This window comes from Gorilla gorilla, chromosome 1, assembly GCF_029281585.2.
Source record: "Gorilla gorilla gorilla isolate KB3781 chromosome 1, NHGRI_mGorGor1-v2.1_pri, whole genome shotgun sequence".
NCBI classification, from domain to species: Eukaryota; Metazoa; Chordata; class Mammalia; order Primates; family Hominidae; genus Gorilla; species Gorilla gorilla.
The window spans coordinates 176,459,240-176,476,340 of NC_073224.2; the positions used below are offsets into that span (position 1 = coordinate 176,459,240).

At 35.6% G+C, this 17,101-nt stretch overlaps 2 protein-coding genes across 5 annotated transcripts in view; one reads left to right on the forward strand and one right to left on the reverse strand.

The window, feature by feature from the left end:
• The window catches only part of EFCAB7 (EF-hand calcium binding domain 7), a 49,650-nt gene extending 44,729 nt beyond the window's left edge, over positions 1-4,921 (reverse strand). The window contains exons 1-2 of the mRNA XM_004025906.5: positions 4,588-4,921; positions 2,461-2,648 (exon numbers count right to left, since the gene is read on the reverse strand). Coding sequence (XP_004025955.3) covers positions 2,461-2,647 — 187 coding nt within the window. The 5' untranslated portion in view covers position 2,648; positions 4,588-4,921. The remainder of the gene's footprint in view (positions 1-2,460; positions 2,649-4,587) is intronic.
• Positions 4,922-4,983: 62 nt separating this feature from the next.
• The window catches only part of ITGB3BP (integrin subunit beta 3 binding protein), an 89,448-nt gene continuing 77,330 nt past the window's right edge, over positions 4,984-17,101 (forward strand). For all 4 annotated transcript variants that reach the window (XR_008672331.2, XM_019019220.3, XM_063698098.1 and 1 more), the window contains exon 1: positions 4,984-5,092. Coding sequence is in view for 3 of the 4 variants with exons in the window: in XM_019019220.3 (XP_018874765.2) it covers positions 5,088-5,092 (5 nt within the window). In the remaining variant the exon portion in view is untranslated. The remainder of the gene's footprint in view (positions 5,093-17,101) is intronic.

Here is a 17,101-nt window from a genome sequence, read left to right on the forward strand (position 1 = left end):
ATCCATTCATCTATTGATGAACTCTTACGTTGCTTCCAAATTTGGGCTATTGTGAATAGTGCTGCAGTAAACATGGGAGTGCAGATATCTCTTCAATATGCTGATTTCCTTTTGGATATATACCAAGCAGTAGGATGCTAGATCCTATGGTAGCTGTATTTTTAGTTTTTTGAGAAGCCTCCAAACTGTTCTCCACAGTGGTTGTACTAATATACATTCCTACCAACAGTGTAAGAGGGTTCCCTTTTCTCCACATCCTTGCCAGCATTTGAAGTCCACATGAAAGAAAATTATATCTTCTGTTCAGTTTTGAGAAAAAAGGTATGTAACTTTTTCTCACAAGTGGTAGCTTAGCATATGCTTGCTGCTATCTTTAGTAACAAAGAAAATACTGTTTTAAAAAATGTACTGGTAATTAGAAAAGAACAACTTTCTCAGAATAAAATTAATTATGCCAAAACATGTACTCAGTAAGCAGATATCCCCATAGCTAAGAAATTGATACAATCTATTTCCTACTAACTTTAATCTCTAGGTTTAGAATTAGCTGGATCTAATGATTAAGTCTGATGATAGTAAAAATATCACGTAGCTGTAGATGCTTAAATTTTGACACCATGATATGGATCTTTTGCCAGGGTTTACTTTAAAGTTCTGACATGCATCTATAATGCCTGTATTATTTATAAATTGACAAAAAAGGAACTTAAAGCTATAGTAATGCTACTGCTCTCTCTGACCTTAAAATGGAAATGCACATGTTATATGTATAAGTGGCAGAAGGATATAGATGAAAGGTGTAGCAAGAAGCAGCAGCTCTGGTTCATGTTACTCCTTTTTAAAAAATAGTTTATCTAAAATCAATTATTACAACGTTAAGAGAGTATTCCACCCTAAAACCAAAAGTGTATATAACACTGAAGAGACAAACACTGCATAGTTATCCTCCCAGATAATTTCATAAGATTGATAGATAGCACCTTAGTAATACATACACATTGATTCACAAACTAAATGCCATAGTAGTGGAAGGCATGTTAAACTTTTAAACTTAGCAGATTCCTTCTCTTAGTATATTTTCAAAACAGTAACAAAAAAAAAACTCGGATATTTTAGAAATAATGGCAAATTAGAAGTAATTTTAATTTATTGGCCAGGCGTGGTGGCTCACACCTATAATGCCAGCACTTTGGGAGGCCGAGGCAGGCAGATCACCTGAGGTCAGGAGCTCGAGACCAGCCTGGCCAACATGGCAAAACCCCGTCTCTACTAAAAATACAAAAATTAGCCAGGCATGGTGGCGTGCAACTGTAATCCCAACTACCCAGGAGGCTGAGGCAGGAGAATCGCTGGAACCCAGGAGGCAGAGGCTGCAATGAATCGAGATCGCACCACTGCACTTCACCCTGGAAGACAGAGCAAGACTCCGTCTCAAAAAAAAAAAAAAAATTTATTGGATGTCTGCCTAAACATTTAATGTATATGAATTAAACACAAATACTTGAAATTCAAAATAGAGCATTTTAGTAATTTTAAAATTATGTAAATCAAAATTAAACATGACTTTAAAAGTCAGTCATGTGCATTTGCATTTAAACTACTTTACAAATAATGTATTTTATTTAGACATCAAATAAATTTTAATCTTGTCAATTCTTGTATTCCTCAAAATACATTTCCTCAAATAGATCTTATTGGATACAAACTCAAGACACTGCTGCAAAAATATGTCAGGGTTTTTGGTTTAAGAAAATTCATTATAAAATTGGCAAAATAACTCAGTTTCTCTACCCATAAAGTTATTAGCCTTCATGAAACTGACATGAGTAGTCAGTGTTATCTAGTACTGTTGTTTACTACTCTCTCATGACTAAAGATGTCCAAATCATTTGATACTCCTGGAAAGAACCAAATTTGGTGGTTTGGGGGACCTTTGTAATGAGAGGAATTTTTAAATGTGATAAAGGACAGAAGCAATAAAAGACAAAACAAAAAATAAAAATAAGAAATAAAAAAACCCCAACTCAATTCTCTTTTAAAAGTTCACTTATCTCTCAGTACTTCACTTCTTCAGACATTCCACCCATTTTTACACATCCTTTACACTTTCCTCAGTATGGGTCAAATTCAGGCTAGTGACTTAAGAGGCCAAAAGTGTTTTAATTTTATTATGATAAATCTTAAAGCACCAAAATGAGAATTAAAAGTATCTTAAGCAAGTAGTAATTGATAGAAGCTTTCAATTACCCATCTAGTTTGTATAAACATTGAAAGTTTTATTTTGTAGTTCCTAGAATATGTAACTATATAATATGACATAATAGCTTACTGTAGTTCCATTGCTCAAGCTTCACTAAGAAACTGGGATGATTCAACAAGGTAATTCTAATTTCAGTCTTTCGGACCTATTTATTAACTTTCAACAAAAAGGTGAAAGATTTAAAAATTTTAAAAATTTACCTAAGTAAAGTTGATCTTTAGAAATAATGTTTTCCAAGCTGCTTTTGAAGACAGTTAAGTAGGCAGCTCTACAATTCATATAAAATATTTCCTCTTCAGTTAGTGGAAATTTCTTTGTTCGAGGACTCTCTGAAGGTGTTGATTTCTGACTGGAGAAAGTTGCATCGCTTCGTGGACTGATCGCCATTCTATTGGAAAATAATTTAAAAATGTGTTTGTCAATGTGAGTCACTAAAACACAAATGTCACCATGTCTTTCAAATACAGAGAGGAGAATCAAGATTTTATACGTAGAAGAAAATTTATAACATATATGAAAAGGTCAAGATATTAAAAGTTTTATATGTGGAAGTAAAAGACGAATACTATAGTTGTATATGGACGTATTATATATTAAACAAGAATAAGCCCTTGGCAGTTAATTTCTAATTTTAGATATATACATATGTATATATATAATTGTTCAAATATGTGATAATAGCCAAAAGAACAAAGATATATACAAGAGAAGAATCACTGAACAAAGGGAAAGCACACATCTATTCTCTCAAAATACGAAAGTCAGATGACAGTCTTCATCAGGTTTTTAAGAGGAGCAAATCAGTTAATACATGTGAAGCATATACAATACTGCTTGACATGTAGTAAGTGCTAAATAAACTGCAGATAATGAGAAACTCCAGAATAATGAGAATCGGGATATGAGTGGTAGTTGACACCCATCTTCCACAGCAGGATCAACAAGATCATTTCATTAACATCTCAATAATGCAGCCCCACATTTCAAACAGCTATATTTTAAAAGTCTTATTTATAGCATTATCATTGTTTTACTGTGTTCCTTTATTAATAACAATATTTGGGGTTTATATAGCACCTCTGTACATAAGAGCTTAAAGAACTGTCATACATCTTGTCTTATCCCTATTACAGTGGTCAGGTATTTTTTTGTCCGTTTTACAGATGAGGAAATTGAGGGGTAGCGATGTCACCCAGCTAGCAGTAAGTGGCAAAAAGCTGTAAATTTCACGAACAGTTTCTTCTTTGTTAATGTGGATATAGTACTGAACAATGGTTACTATGGGGTATTAGATTCTACTGGTGGTCTAACAGCTTCCAATATTACTCTACCCAGCTTTGACTTCTAAAAATAGATCTCCAACCTAATAAATTGAATATTTCAAGTTCAATAATAAGATGACACAGGTAGGGTCCCCTTCAGGACTCATTGGATTCCTACTCAGGAGGCCTAAATCACTTGCACCTTTTCGAATTATACAGATCATTTACACTTGGGAAAGAAAGATAATAATTGTTTATCATGGATGAAGTACCCTATTTATAATACACAGGCCGCCTGCCTGACACTTTCGTATTACACCAGATTTAGAAGGACCCCACAGGGATGTGGTGTCACAGTCTGGTTACTGCAAATTGGTAATACTATAATTAAACATCAGAGTTCTAAACACATATGTGTGCATGCATCTCCTCACAAATGTGAAAGAAAACTGTTTCAAGAAGTAAGGGAGAATGAATTTCACTTTGCAATAAGCAATTTTAAAATATAAGTATATTTTAGGATCGTCCTCAAATATTCTTTCCAAACAAGGCAACTCCCTCACATGGAAATCCCAAGGCAGAAATGTGCCAGAATTTTATTCTTTTCCTTTCTGTGACGAGAAACCAAACTAAAGCTTAAATAAACATATAATTGCACCCCCCGGCAGGCTTGGAAACCTCCCTCACTTAAAACTCCGGCCCGAGACTGAGACAGGGGCCTAGAGAGTACATTGCAGCAAACGGCTCCATAAATAACCAGTCACACAATAGCAAGAAAAATAAACTGTTAACAAGAGCCTAAGGCTTCTACAGGGCCAAGTGAAAACAGAAAGCCATCCAGTCACCGTCCCTACACAGTGAAATACCGTCACAGGTAATCTCGGGGACCATCTCTCTATTTTTGTATTCCTCTGGAAATAAAACCGCATTTACATGTACATTTTAGGTACATACATGGACCAAATGTTTATGACAGAGAAGTGGACAAAGCAGAGGAAGTAGAAGCAGCTGCACAGAGAGGGACAGAGGGAGCGAAGAGACAGAGACAGCTAGCTGTTTGCTTACCTAATTCTAGCTCACAAACAAGGAAGCGCAGCCAATTCTCTTCAGCGATTCAGCGTTCCTCTCACCGCAGCTGGACAGATCTCGGCCTTTCTCTAATCACCATGGCAACTGCACCTCACCGCCACCGGAAGTAAGATGCAGAGCCCTTCCCCAAACGATCCGGCTAGAAATCTAGGAAGTGCTGATCCAGAGCGCACAGAGACAGCTGTGTTGCTCCTCTGTCGCGGGGGTGGTATGGCCAGAGTAGTGAGAGAAGGTGCTCTGTTACACCAGCAGGAAATAGGTGCTGTCCTGGGCCTAGACTCCCCGCCCGCTCCTTTGCTCGCGCCCACCCGGATCCTTCGTCGCGGGGAGGATGTTTCCGCCCGGCCGCGGTGGGCTTGACGCAACGTCCAGCGCGCGCTTTTCATGCCTTGGCGTTTCCTTTGGCGGATTTTCTGTTTTCAGAAGTTGCTGGGTTCGTTTTATTCAGCGGCAGTGGTGCTTTCCCGAATCTCAGAATGCCGTAGGTATCTCCTCCCCAGGTATTGCTGTTTTGGGGGCCCTACGCAAGAAGAGAAGATATTATGTGGCCCAATAGCCTTTCGCGTTTTCCTGTTTTTTCGGAGTATGAACTTGTCTCCTCTGTCCACAGACAGTTCCCTTCACTTGGTACCCTCAACTCTACGTCTCCTCCAGCGGTACTCATACGATAGTCCTCCTTCGCTTTCTGTTTCTACGATGCTTTTGACAGATTTCGTAAACTGTGGGCTGTATTTAGGTGATGTCTAACTTGAAATAACATAAATAAGGTTGACACACAGGATGGGACAGAGTAGATAAAAACACGCCTTCGTAGTTTGTCGGTCCCTTGCCTTCATTAATGTGGCGCGTTCGTGTAAACCCGTGGGAGAACTCATGGACTGAGTGGGTCTAGATACCTGGATTCCAGATAAGACTCTTTCACTGTTGGGCAAGTCACTTATCGACCCTGAGCTTCGGTTTTTTTACTTACACAAATAAGTTTGTACTGCATGATCTCTAAATTCCTATCTATGACCAATAATCTGATTATTGAGAATGACCATAGTGGGAATAGGCATTGTGCTAGATAATATTCATCTGCTTTTCATATCCTTCATCCATCCTGTATTGAGATGCATAAAATAGTTGCTACCCTATAGAAACTTAAAAAAGCCATTAAAAGTTGGGGGAGTGGGGTGGATATCAAACACTGTAATTTCTCCTTGGCCGTCCTTGTCCTCAGGGTGATTTAGGTACCCCCTCTAGTGTAACCTGTTCCTTAGTTTATTTCAGGATTAAGTAAAATGCAAAGTAACACAGCTGGGGAAATTTTTGTATCAAATAGGAATTGACATGAAAGGGGAAAGCTGTACAGAAATGATAACCTATATTGAATCTTGAATTACAATGTGGGTGCTGTGTTAATCAATTTATCTACGTTTTTTCATTGAATCCTGAAATACTTTAGGGGATGGGGGCTGCTATTATCTTTACAGATAAAGAAACCCATCACCTAATAGGGTGTTCAACACAGCTACCAATAAATGCATGTTTTACTGATGCTCTTAAAAGTTATGGATTATTGAGGGGGTTTTCCTTTCCCCAGAATTAAGCAAAGAGACTTGTCTCCCTACTCTTGCATTAGAAAAATCATCCAGTTCTCAAATAAACAAAGCTGCAAAGGTAATGTCACACAATCACACACACAAAATCCCTAAGAATACAGTGAAAACAGAGGTGTATTTGCCAAACAAGTGGTAATACCTCCTGAACTGTGTGTATCTGTGTATAGGAGTGGGGAACCAAAAAACTATGAAAAGTGGAACTTTTTTTTTCTTTTTTTGAGGCAGAGTCTGGCTCTGTTGCCCAGGCTGGAGTGCAGTGCTGTGATCACAGCTCACTGCAGCCTCTACCTCCTGGGCTCCCACACGCCACCATGCCTAATTTTTTTATTTTGTAAAGACAGTGTCTCCCTGTGTTGCCCAGCCTGGTCTTGAAGTCCTGGGCTTAAGTGATCCTTCCACCTCAGCCTCCCAATGTGCTGGGACTATAGGAGTTAGCCACTGTGTCAGGCCTTAAAGTGGACCTTTTTGACAACTGTCTTCCTAACATATGCACACAAGATGTTATATTAGGCTTTTAGATAAGTATATTCTGGTAATAAATACACAACCTTAAAGTTGAGGTTAACATCTCACATATATAGCTAATATATATGTGAAACTAGCGATTACTTTGCTAATTTTCTAAGTTTTAGCAAAGTGATTTAAGACTAAATCAACAGTTAAGTAATGCATAAAACATAATGGCATGTTAGTAGAGAATCTCCATCATTGTTAGTAAATTAAGTTTTTTTTTTAATGTGGTTACTGGTGAGGTCATAAATGAGTGGTGCAAATAGTTATCTTGGCAAGTTACATATGAAGGTGGATTCATTTTTAAGTGATGTTGAAATGGTGACTATTTGGTATGTATTTGGAAGACTAAATGTGTAATATAACTTATGGGAGGGTGTGATCTATCTTTTTTCTAATTTCTTAGAACCTTGAGCGGAAAAAACTTCAATACAACAATGAGTAGTTGTGAAAATATATATGGTCCAAATGAATCTAAAATAAATAAGAAACAGCAAATGTTCAGTGACAATAGAGTGGATGGATGAATCTTAACATAATGAGTGAAATAACCAATTTGTATGGGACAACATTTGTTATCCTTATAAAACTTAAGAACACGCAAAAATAAGCTACTTATGGTTATATATGTATATGATAAGATTATTGTTAAAAGGCAGAGAAATGATAAATACAGAGAAATGATAAATACAGTTTAATAGATGCCTTTTGGGGGAAGCAAATAGATGCATGTATACCCAGTCATATTGGTAATGATCTAGTTCTTAAATTATGTGGTGAGTTTATGGGTGCTTATTTTCTAATGTTTTATAACTTGCACAGCTTACATTTTTTCATTAGTATCCATTATTCATTAGTATTACATTTATTCATTTAGTATGTACTACTTAAAATGTTTTTTAAAAGGATTTAGAGATTACCTATCTTAAGTCCTCCCTAAGTATAGCTTTCTGTGCCTTCTCTTTGATCCTTTGGAGGAAACAGATGAATTAGATAAATGCTGCTGTTGGTTTCATTAGGCTAATCATCTTCCCTTCCAATCTTGCTCCTCTTTCTGTGTACATTCTGAAATTAGTGGCACAGTCATTTCTCTATCCAGGTTGAAACCTTCACTTTTTAAAGATTTGAAGTGGAAAAATCATGGACTTTGGAGTAAGACAAACGAGGATTTGAATCTTGAGTCTGTTAACCAGCTGTGTGCTCCTTAGATTGTTACTCAGTGTCCTCATTGATAAAATAGTTGCTCAATAACTATTTATTAATTGAATGATAAAGTTGCTACTTTGGAAAGATTTCATTCTATGTAGACAGATACATGTCTTTTTAGTAGCTCTTGCTGTAAGTAATCAAATCCCATTCTAGACCTTTTTTCTTCTTCTACCTTTTCTTTATAAAACTTCCTTTAAAAAGTACCATTTGCTTAGTCTTTCTAATTAGTGTACATCATCATGCTAATTCAGCCAAAGATACTCTCTACCAGAGTTAACTTTATTCTGTTCCAAGCTATGACTGAACTAAAGCTGTAAAGTTGGAATAGCATTAGTGTTGTAGAAAAACTATTCGTAACAGTAACAGTGGGGGCTTTTCTGCTGCTGTATTTATAGTCTGAGAGTTTTCTGAGAGAACTTTAAAGTGTGCTATATTTTTTCCAAGATAAGGGAAAATGCATATAAACATATTCTGGATCTTTATTGTGCCTATATGCTGTAATCATTTTGATGCTACTACCAGGTACAATAATTTTTATTTTGTGGGTTGATTATAAAGAAATAGGTGGGTGGAATGATGTGTCAGGCCAAGTAAAAGATCACCATTAAATAAACATCCTTTGAATTATAGTAGATATTCAAAGTTATATAGTTTCTTTTATAAATAAAGTGTCCTGCATTTTAAAAGAAGATTGGTGAAATTTTTAGTACTTGATATAAGAAAAATATGAAATTTAAATGCAATTCTTTCCTGCTTGTAAAAGTCGGTAAAGTCTAACAGAGGAAGGTATAATAGAGCCTTTTTGGCTGAGCGTGGTGGCTCTCACCTGTTTATTTAACTTAGAATTTTTTTACTTCATAATAGTGTGAAAGCAATATGCATTCAGTAGAAACTACTTCAAGTACCCGTACAACCATTCTTTTCTTTACTTTCAGCACAATATTCAATAAATTACATGAGATATTCAACACTTTATTTTAAAAGAGATTTTGGGTTAGATGATTTACCCAACTATAAGTTAATTTAAGAGTTCTCAACATGTTTAAGCTGTGATGTTCAGTAGGTTAAATGTGTGAAATGCATTTTCAACTAACATTTTCAATTTACAATGGGTTTGTTGTAACAATCCTGTTGTAAGTCAAGGAGCATCTATATATTTTTTGCTTGCAACTTCTTAAAAAGGTGAGAATGTTTAAAGCAAAAATTAAACACTATTATGGGGTTATATGTAGACATAATATGTATGATACCAGTGGCACAAAGCGTAGAGGGAGTTGACTATAATGTTGCAAGATTCTTCTCTTTTACATGAAGTAGTACTGTATTATTATAACTCTAGGTAGACTGTGGTATGTTAAAAAGGCATATTGTAATCCCCAGAGTAACCTCTGAAAATGCAAAGAGGCATACCTAAAAAACAAATAGAGGAATTGAAATGATATATTTAAAAATACTGTTAATTCAAAAGAAGGCAGGTAAAAAAGAACAAAGGAACAAAAACAGATGGGACAAATAGAAAACAACTATCTAAATGGTAGACCCAACCAGATAATTACATCAAGTTTCAGGGCAGTAAAGACATCAGTGAAAAAGGTAGAGAATATTATAAGGCTAGATTTTTTTTTTAAGCAAGTCCTAACTCTTTACTGTCTATAAGCAACAAAGTTGAAAGTTAAAAAAAAAAAAGAAAAGAAAGGGAAAGGTAGATATAACAGTCTAACAGGAGAGAAAACAAATGATCAATATCCAGAATGAAAGGGTAAATTGTACTTAGATGAAAGAGAACACAAACTATCAATATCCAAAATGAAAGTGCAGAATACCACTAAAGATGCTATAGATATTGAAAGAGGTAATATCATTAAAGCCTTTATTCCAGTAAACTTGACAACTTATACAAAATTGACAAATTCCTTGAAAAATACAACTTAGCATGATGGCATAAGATGATATAGAAAATCTGCATAATTAAGGAAATAGAATTTGTTACTAAGAATCTTCCCACAAAGACCCAGACGATTTCATTGGTTAATTGTACAGAGAACATACCCATTCGTGAGAAAATAAAACCCTCAGCAAACTAGGAATAGGAGGCAACTTCTCATTTCTTTGAAAAACCTATAGATAATATATTTAGTATTGAAAACTTTTTTAAGATTAGGAAAAAGGCAAGAACGTGCCCTCTCACCACCTCTATTCAACAAAGCACACACAGAAAAACACCCATAATGTTAAAAAGGAAAAAGTGGGGCCAGGCCCGGTGGCTCATGCCGGTAATCCCATCACTTTGGGAGGCTGAGACAGGCAGATTGCTTGAGCCCAGTAGTTCAAGACTAGCCTGGGCAATATGGCAAAACGCTGTCTCTACGAAAAAATATGAAAATTAACAAGGTGTGATGTTACGTGCCTGTAGTCCCAGCTACTTGGGAGGCTGAGGCAGGAGCATCACTTGAGCCGAGGAAGTCAAGGCTGCAGTGAGCTGTGATTGTGTCACTTGCATTCCAGCCTGGATGACCCTGTCTCAAGATAAACAAAAACAACAACAACAAAAAAGGAAAAAGTAAAATTAATGATTCAACAATGACGTCATGTATGAAGAAAATCCTAAAAAGTCTATAAAACAATTTTCAGAACAATTTAGCAAGGGTGTAGGACGCAAAATCAGTGTACAAAGATCAATATATTTCTATATTTCAGGAATAAACACCTGGAAATTGAAGTTTAAGATTTTTCATTTATAATTACATAAAAACACATATAATAATTTAGCATAAGACATGCAAGACCTTTACAGTGAAAATTACAAAATGTTCCTTAGAGAAATTAAAGATGAAGATAAATGAGAGTATTTTTATTTTTTTTATTTATTTTTATTTTATTATTATTATACTTTAAGTTTTAGGGTACATGTGCACAGTGTGCAGGTTAGTTACATATATATATACATGTGCCATGCTGGTGAGAGTATTTTTAAATGATAAATGTGGTATTATTAAAATGTTAGTTCTCACCAATGTTTAGATTTAATGCAATCCCTGTCATAATCCTAACAAACATTTCTTTTTAAGTTTTGCTCTTTTTTTATTTCTACTTTTTAAAATGGATCTTTTTTAGAAAAAAGTTAAGTGGATGAAAACTTGTATAATAGTATTTGGTATTATCTTTATCTTTTCTGTTTTATATTTCATTTTTCATGTAATCTAATTTTCCTTCTTTGTACTTTCTTTTTTTGAGTATGATCATTTATACCTAATTTATTTGTTTTTATTTTTTATAGACTCAGGGTGTATATGTGCGGATTTGTTACAAGGATATATTGCATAATGGTGAGGTTTGAGCTCGTAGGTGCCCATCACCCAAATAGTGAACATTGTACCCGAAAGATAATTTTTCAACCCTCACCTTCCTCCCACACTTCCTCCTTTTGAAGTCTCAGTGTCTATTATTTCCCTCTGTATGTTCATATGTACCCATTGTTTAGCTCCCACTAATAGATGAGAACATGTGGTATTTGCTTTTCTTTTTTTTCTTTTTTTTTTTTTTTTTTCATGAAACAAGGTCTCACTCTGTCACCCAGGCTGGACTGCAGTGGCATGAACATGGCTCACTGCAACCTTCACCTCCTGGGCTCAAGTGATCCTCCTGCCTCAGCCTTCCAAGTAGCTGGGACTACAGGTGCACACCACCACACTGGCCTAATTTTTAATTTTTTTGTAGAGACAAAGTCTCATTGTGTTGCCCATGTTGATCTCAAACAATCCTCATGCCTTAGCCTCCTAAAATGCTGAGATCACAGGTGTGAGCACTGCCGCACCCAGTTGATTTTCTTTCCTTTCCTTTCCTCTTTTTTCTCTTGTTTTCTTTCTTTTCTTTCCTTTTCCCTTTCCCACCCCTCCCTTCTCCCCAGCCTTCCCCCCCCTCCGCTTCCCTTCCCCTCCCCTCTCCTCTTTTTTTTTTTTTTTTTTTTGAGACATGGTCTTGCCCTGTCACCCAGGCTGGAGTGCAGTGGTGCAGTTTGCTCGCCACAACCTCTGCCTCCCAGGCTCACTATGGACTCAAGCAATCTGCTCAGCTCAGCCTCCCAAAGTGTTGGGATTACAGGTGTGAGCCACCATGCCTGGCCTAATTTTCTGCTTCTGAGTTATTCCAGTTAAGACAATGATTTCCAGCTCTATTCATGTTGTTGCAGAACAACACGGTATCATTCTTTTTTATGGCTGCATAGTGTTCCGTGGTGTATATATACCACATTTCTTTATCCAGTCATCCATTGATGGACACAGGATGATTCCATGACTTTGCTGTTGTGAATAGTGCTACAATAAATGTACAAGTACATTTGTCTTTTTTATATAATGATTTATTTTCCTTTGATAGATACCCAGTAGTGCGGTGGTTGCTGGGTAGTTTTTTTTTTTTTTTTTTTAGTTGGAGTCTCGCTCTGTCACCAGGCTGGAGTGCAGTGGCACGATCTTGGCTCACTGCAACCCCCGTCTCCTGGGTTCAAGCGATTCTCCTGCCTCAGCCTCCCGAGTAGCTGGGACTACAGGTGTGCATCACCACACCCAGCTAATTTTTGTATTTTTAGGAGAGATGGGCTTTTACCATGTTGACCAGGATGGTCTCAATCTCTTGACCTTATGGTCTGCCCACCTTGGCCTCCCAAAATGATGGGATTAGAGGTGTGAGCTACTATGCCCAGCCAAAAAAAGTAAATTTTCAAACAACTGACTGGGAGAAAGTATGTAACGGATATGTATCAGACAATGGATTTATATTTAGGATAAGAAAGAACTCTTACTAAGCAACAGTAGAAAGACAAAAATGTTATTAAAATAATGGCCCAAAGATTTGAACCAATAGTTAATAAAAGAAGATACACAAATGAACCGTAACATGTTGCTAGACGTTTCGGCAGTTTCTTATGAAATTAAATAAATATACACCTACCCAAAGATCTAGCACCTCTACTTCTAGGTATTTATTTATCCAAGAAAACTGAATGCAGTATAGCTAAGGAAAACAAAACAAAACAAAAAAACTTGTAAAAGGTGTTCTTGGAAGCTTTACTCATAATGGCTAAAAACTAAAACCAAGTGTCCATCAACAGGAAAACAAATAAATGGTTTATTAAGATAGAATATTAATTAAAAATAAATGATCTACTGATGTGCAACAACCTGGGTGAATCTCACAGTTATGCTGAGCAGAGAAAATAGACACAAGTACATACTGTATAGTTCTATTTATATGAGATTCTAGGATAGGCAAAAGTAATCTATGCTGGAAAAAATTAGAAAAGTAGTTGTGTATGGTATAGATTATGGACTTGGAGGGAGCCTGAGGTACCCTCCTCATATGATTCAGATATTCCATATCTTGATATGGATGTGAGTTTCAGAGATATAGTACATGTTTGTTAAAACTCGCATCTATACACTTAATATTTGTGCTGCTTGCTATATGTAAATTTTACATTAAAAATATTAGGCAAATACTGAACTTGAGTAAGAGATTTGCTTTCCATGGTAGTATGTGTTAGCACTTCTGAAACTAGTTTTTATGTGTTCTAGGCTTGGTCACATGAGTAAGTGTATTGTGGATGATGGGAGCCAGTTTCTCACCTTTGGATGGAGGAATTTCAAATTTCTTCACTTGGCATTGGAGATGTCAATATGAAATCATAGTTTTTAAAAATATACATATTAAAGATAGAGGTAGATAGAAATGTTTTTGTGTGTGTGATGTGTGTTGCAGCTCTGTCCTCTGAGAGAGACTGTAAGCGATGACGTAAGTAACAGTGAACACATTTAGTGCCCAGATTTTGGTGTCTAAATACCATTGTCCACTAAAAAGAGCTAGGTCTCATTGGAGAAAAAGCTGATTCCACAGCTGGTGCAGAGAAAACTTTTTATGTATGCTGGAAAGGTAGGAAGTGCTCAAAGCGTTATGGGTACATAGGTTAAACAGGAGCCGGGGTGAAGGGGAAGAACGGTCCCATTGCCAAATTTGGGACAGTTAAACATCAAAATAAATAATGATAGGAATGGCTTAAAATCCATTGGCTAACATAAAAATCTGTGACACTGTAGTGATATAAATGAATAAAGGAAGGAGAACTGAAAGCCTTTTCTTGGAATGTAATGCTAACTAATAAATATAAAAGGAATGATCATTAGTGGCTCTTTATAAGATTTCTTATTGACTACATTGGAGAAAACTGGAAGATAATATCTTAATGGTCAAAATTTATATCACTGATATTACAATACATCAAGATCAAGTGCCTCAAGTTATGCTGTCAGAAGGATGCAACATCACTTCTGTGATATTTATGCCAAATATGCATAACCTAATCATGGGGAAATATCAGATAGGCCTAAATTGAGGGATAGTCTACAAAAATAAAAATAAAAATGGCCTGCAGTTTTGAAAAATGTCCAAGTCAAGGAAAACAAAAGGTTGAGAAACTGTTCTAGAGGGAGACAGCCAAATGCAATGAGTGATCCAGGACTGGATCCTAGACTTGGGTGGAAATTTGCTATAAAGGACATTATTAGGACAAGTGATAAAATTTGACTGCAGACTCCTTATTATAATAATGTATTGATGATAATTTTTTTATTTTGATAATTGTGTTAATGTAATTGTTCTTAGCAAAACATATGGAGATATTTATGAGTAAGGGTATACTATGTCTCCAAGTTCTCAATGGTTTAGAAAAATAAGCATATATAATAAACATATATATGTGTATAGACAGAATGATAAAGCACATGAGATAAGATGTAAGCAAGTGGTAAATCTGGGTAAATGATAACAAGAATTTTTATTCTTGGAGCTTTTTTAAAGTTTATAATTGTAGAAAAATTAAAAGTTACTCCAAAAAGTATTGAATTGTTTTAAAAAATTAGTGGATGGTTTTACACAGTAGATTAGGCACAGCTGAGTAAGGAATTAGAGAATCGAAAGATAAATCTGAAGAAATTGCCCAAAAGGCAGCTTAGAGAACAATGAAATGAAAGAGGAGTTTAGGGATGTTAAAGAAGAAGAAAGTCTAAAATTATTTCTTAATAGAGTCTCAGAAAGGTAGAATGAAGGAGAGGCAATAGTTGAAGAAATATGGCTTAGTTTTTGTTTCAGAACTGGTAAGACAAATCAACATAAAGGACTACCTTAGACATAAAACTGTGTTCAGATGATATTGTTTGGGAACTTTTTTTTTTTTTTAAACAGGGTTTTGCTCTGTAGCCCAGGCTGGGAGTACAATGGTGTGATTGTGGCTATCTGCAGCCTTGACCTCCTGGACTCAAGTGATCCCACCTCATCCTCCCAAGTCATGGGACCACAGGCATGCACCACCACACCTGTCTAATTTTTTTGTATTTTTTTGTGGAGTTGGGATCTCCCTATGTTGGCCAGGCTGGTCTCGAACTCCTGGTCTCAAGGGATCCACCCACCTCAGCCTCCCAAAGTGTTGGGATTACAGGCGAAACTCACTGCGCCAGGCTCTGTATTTAAACTTAAATATGGTTGATGGGAATATCTTAAAAAAAAAAAAAAAAGTCTTATCTAGGAATTTTAAACCAAAATTATTTTACTCCACAAAATTGGAGCATCATAGAAAATTGAAGGAACTAAATATATTCTTGAATTTGAGATTGGTGTTTCAAACTAAAAAATAAATGCAATTAATTAAACAAATCGTTAGTTTATATAACACTTGTATGCCAATCACTGTATCCGGCTTTGGGGATTCAAATATTAATAAATACTGTGTTATCTAGGAGTTTTAACTTTAGTGGAAGATATAGTTCAAGCATTTTTAGAACTTGTAACCTACCAGTTAGCAGACACAGTGCTGATGATATAAATATTTTAGTCTGGGGAAGAAAAACGAACATAAATAGTTTTAACATAAGTTTAGTGAGAGGGTCATGTACAAGTGCTGTTGAGTAGAGTTGAAGCTTCCCTAGTGCAAACAGGACAGTGTCAGTAGAAACTTCTTAGAGATGATTCTGTTGGAGTCTTAAAGGTATGGTAGATTTCAGTGTTAGTTTTTTGTTATTATGTTTATGTTGTGAAATAAAATTCATACAGAAAAAAGTCTATTACCCATCTGCCATTTTTAATTCTGATACACCTGAGTGCTTTCAATAGAGACTCTTTCAAAGGACATACTTATGTCCTTCCTTTATATGTATGTATGTGGCAGTACTTAATAACAGTATGGTCAATATGAAAGCATCTAAATGAATGATTAATAACAGTATTAGTGGCTAATACTGTTATTAATTTGAACACAAAAAACATAGGCTTGAATGAAAAGGAGAATGCAGAAAGGATAATAGATTCTTCTCCCATCTTTGCTCATTCCCATACATAGAATGGAAAATAAATCATTTCACATATCTCAGTTTACATTTAAGGAGTCACATGGGATGTGAATTTGGCCATTGCCTTTCATCAAAGGATTTCTAAGAATCTCACAAGCATACTCAGTAATCCTCTAAACACTCCTGTGAAGTTGTAGCTGGCAATATTATAATCTCTATTATAGTGTGGAGTAAATGGAAGCACTGAAATACTCAGTGATATTTTTATCTTCCACTCAGAAATTTCTTACTACTTTACAGGCCTGTGTTATTATCAACTTTATGAAGCTTAGTGAGATTATGTGATTTGCCCAACCTTAGGGAAGAATTTGGCATAGCATGAAGGCTCCCTGAGTCTTAACTGCTTTACTAAGTTTATTCTTTACCCCCCATTCTTCCCCTCAGTCCTGTTATTCAAAATTGTATTTAAACTAATGTTTTAAAAGTTCTATAAGAGAAGCTCAAATCATAAAATTTTGTGATTTTCTGAGGTGTCATTCCTGGTTTTTTATTAGGAATCAAATGATAGGGTTTTTTTTTCCTAGAATAATTTCTTTAATATTGTAACTGATGTTAGTCAATAACATTGTGTAATAAAACTCATCTGCTTTTTCTGTTCTGATGAACCAGAGAATCCTATTCAGGATACTACCGTATGTTAAGCTAAATAGAAAAGAGGAGGTCAGTCTTAGAGAATAATATAATTATACAAACATAGTTACTCTCTCTATAAAATTGCATGTCAAATGCTTTCTATCTTTTTAAAATTCTCAACAGCAGTATTTCTGGTAG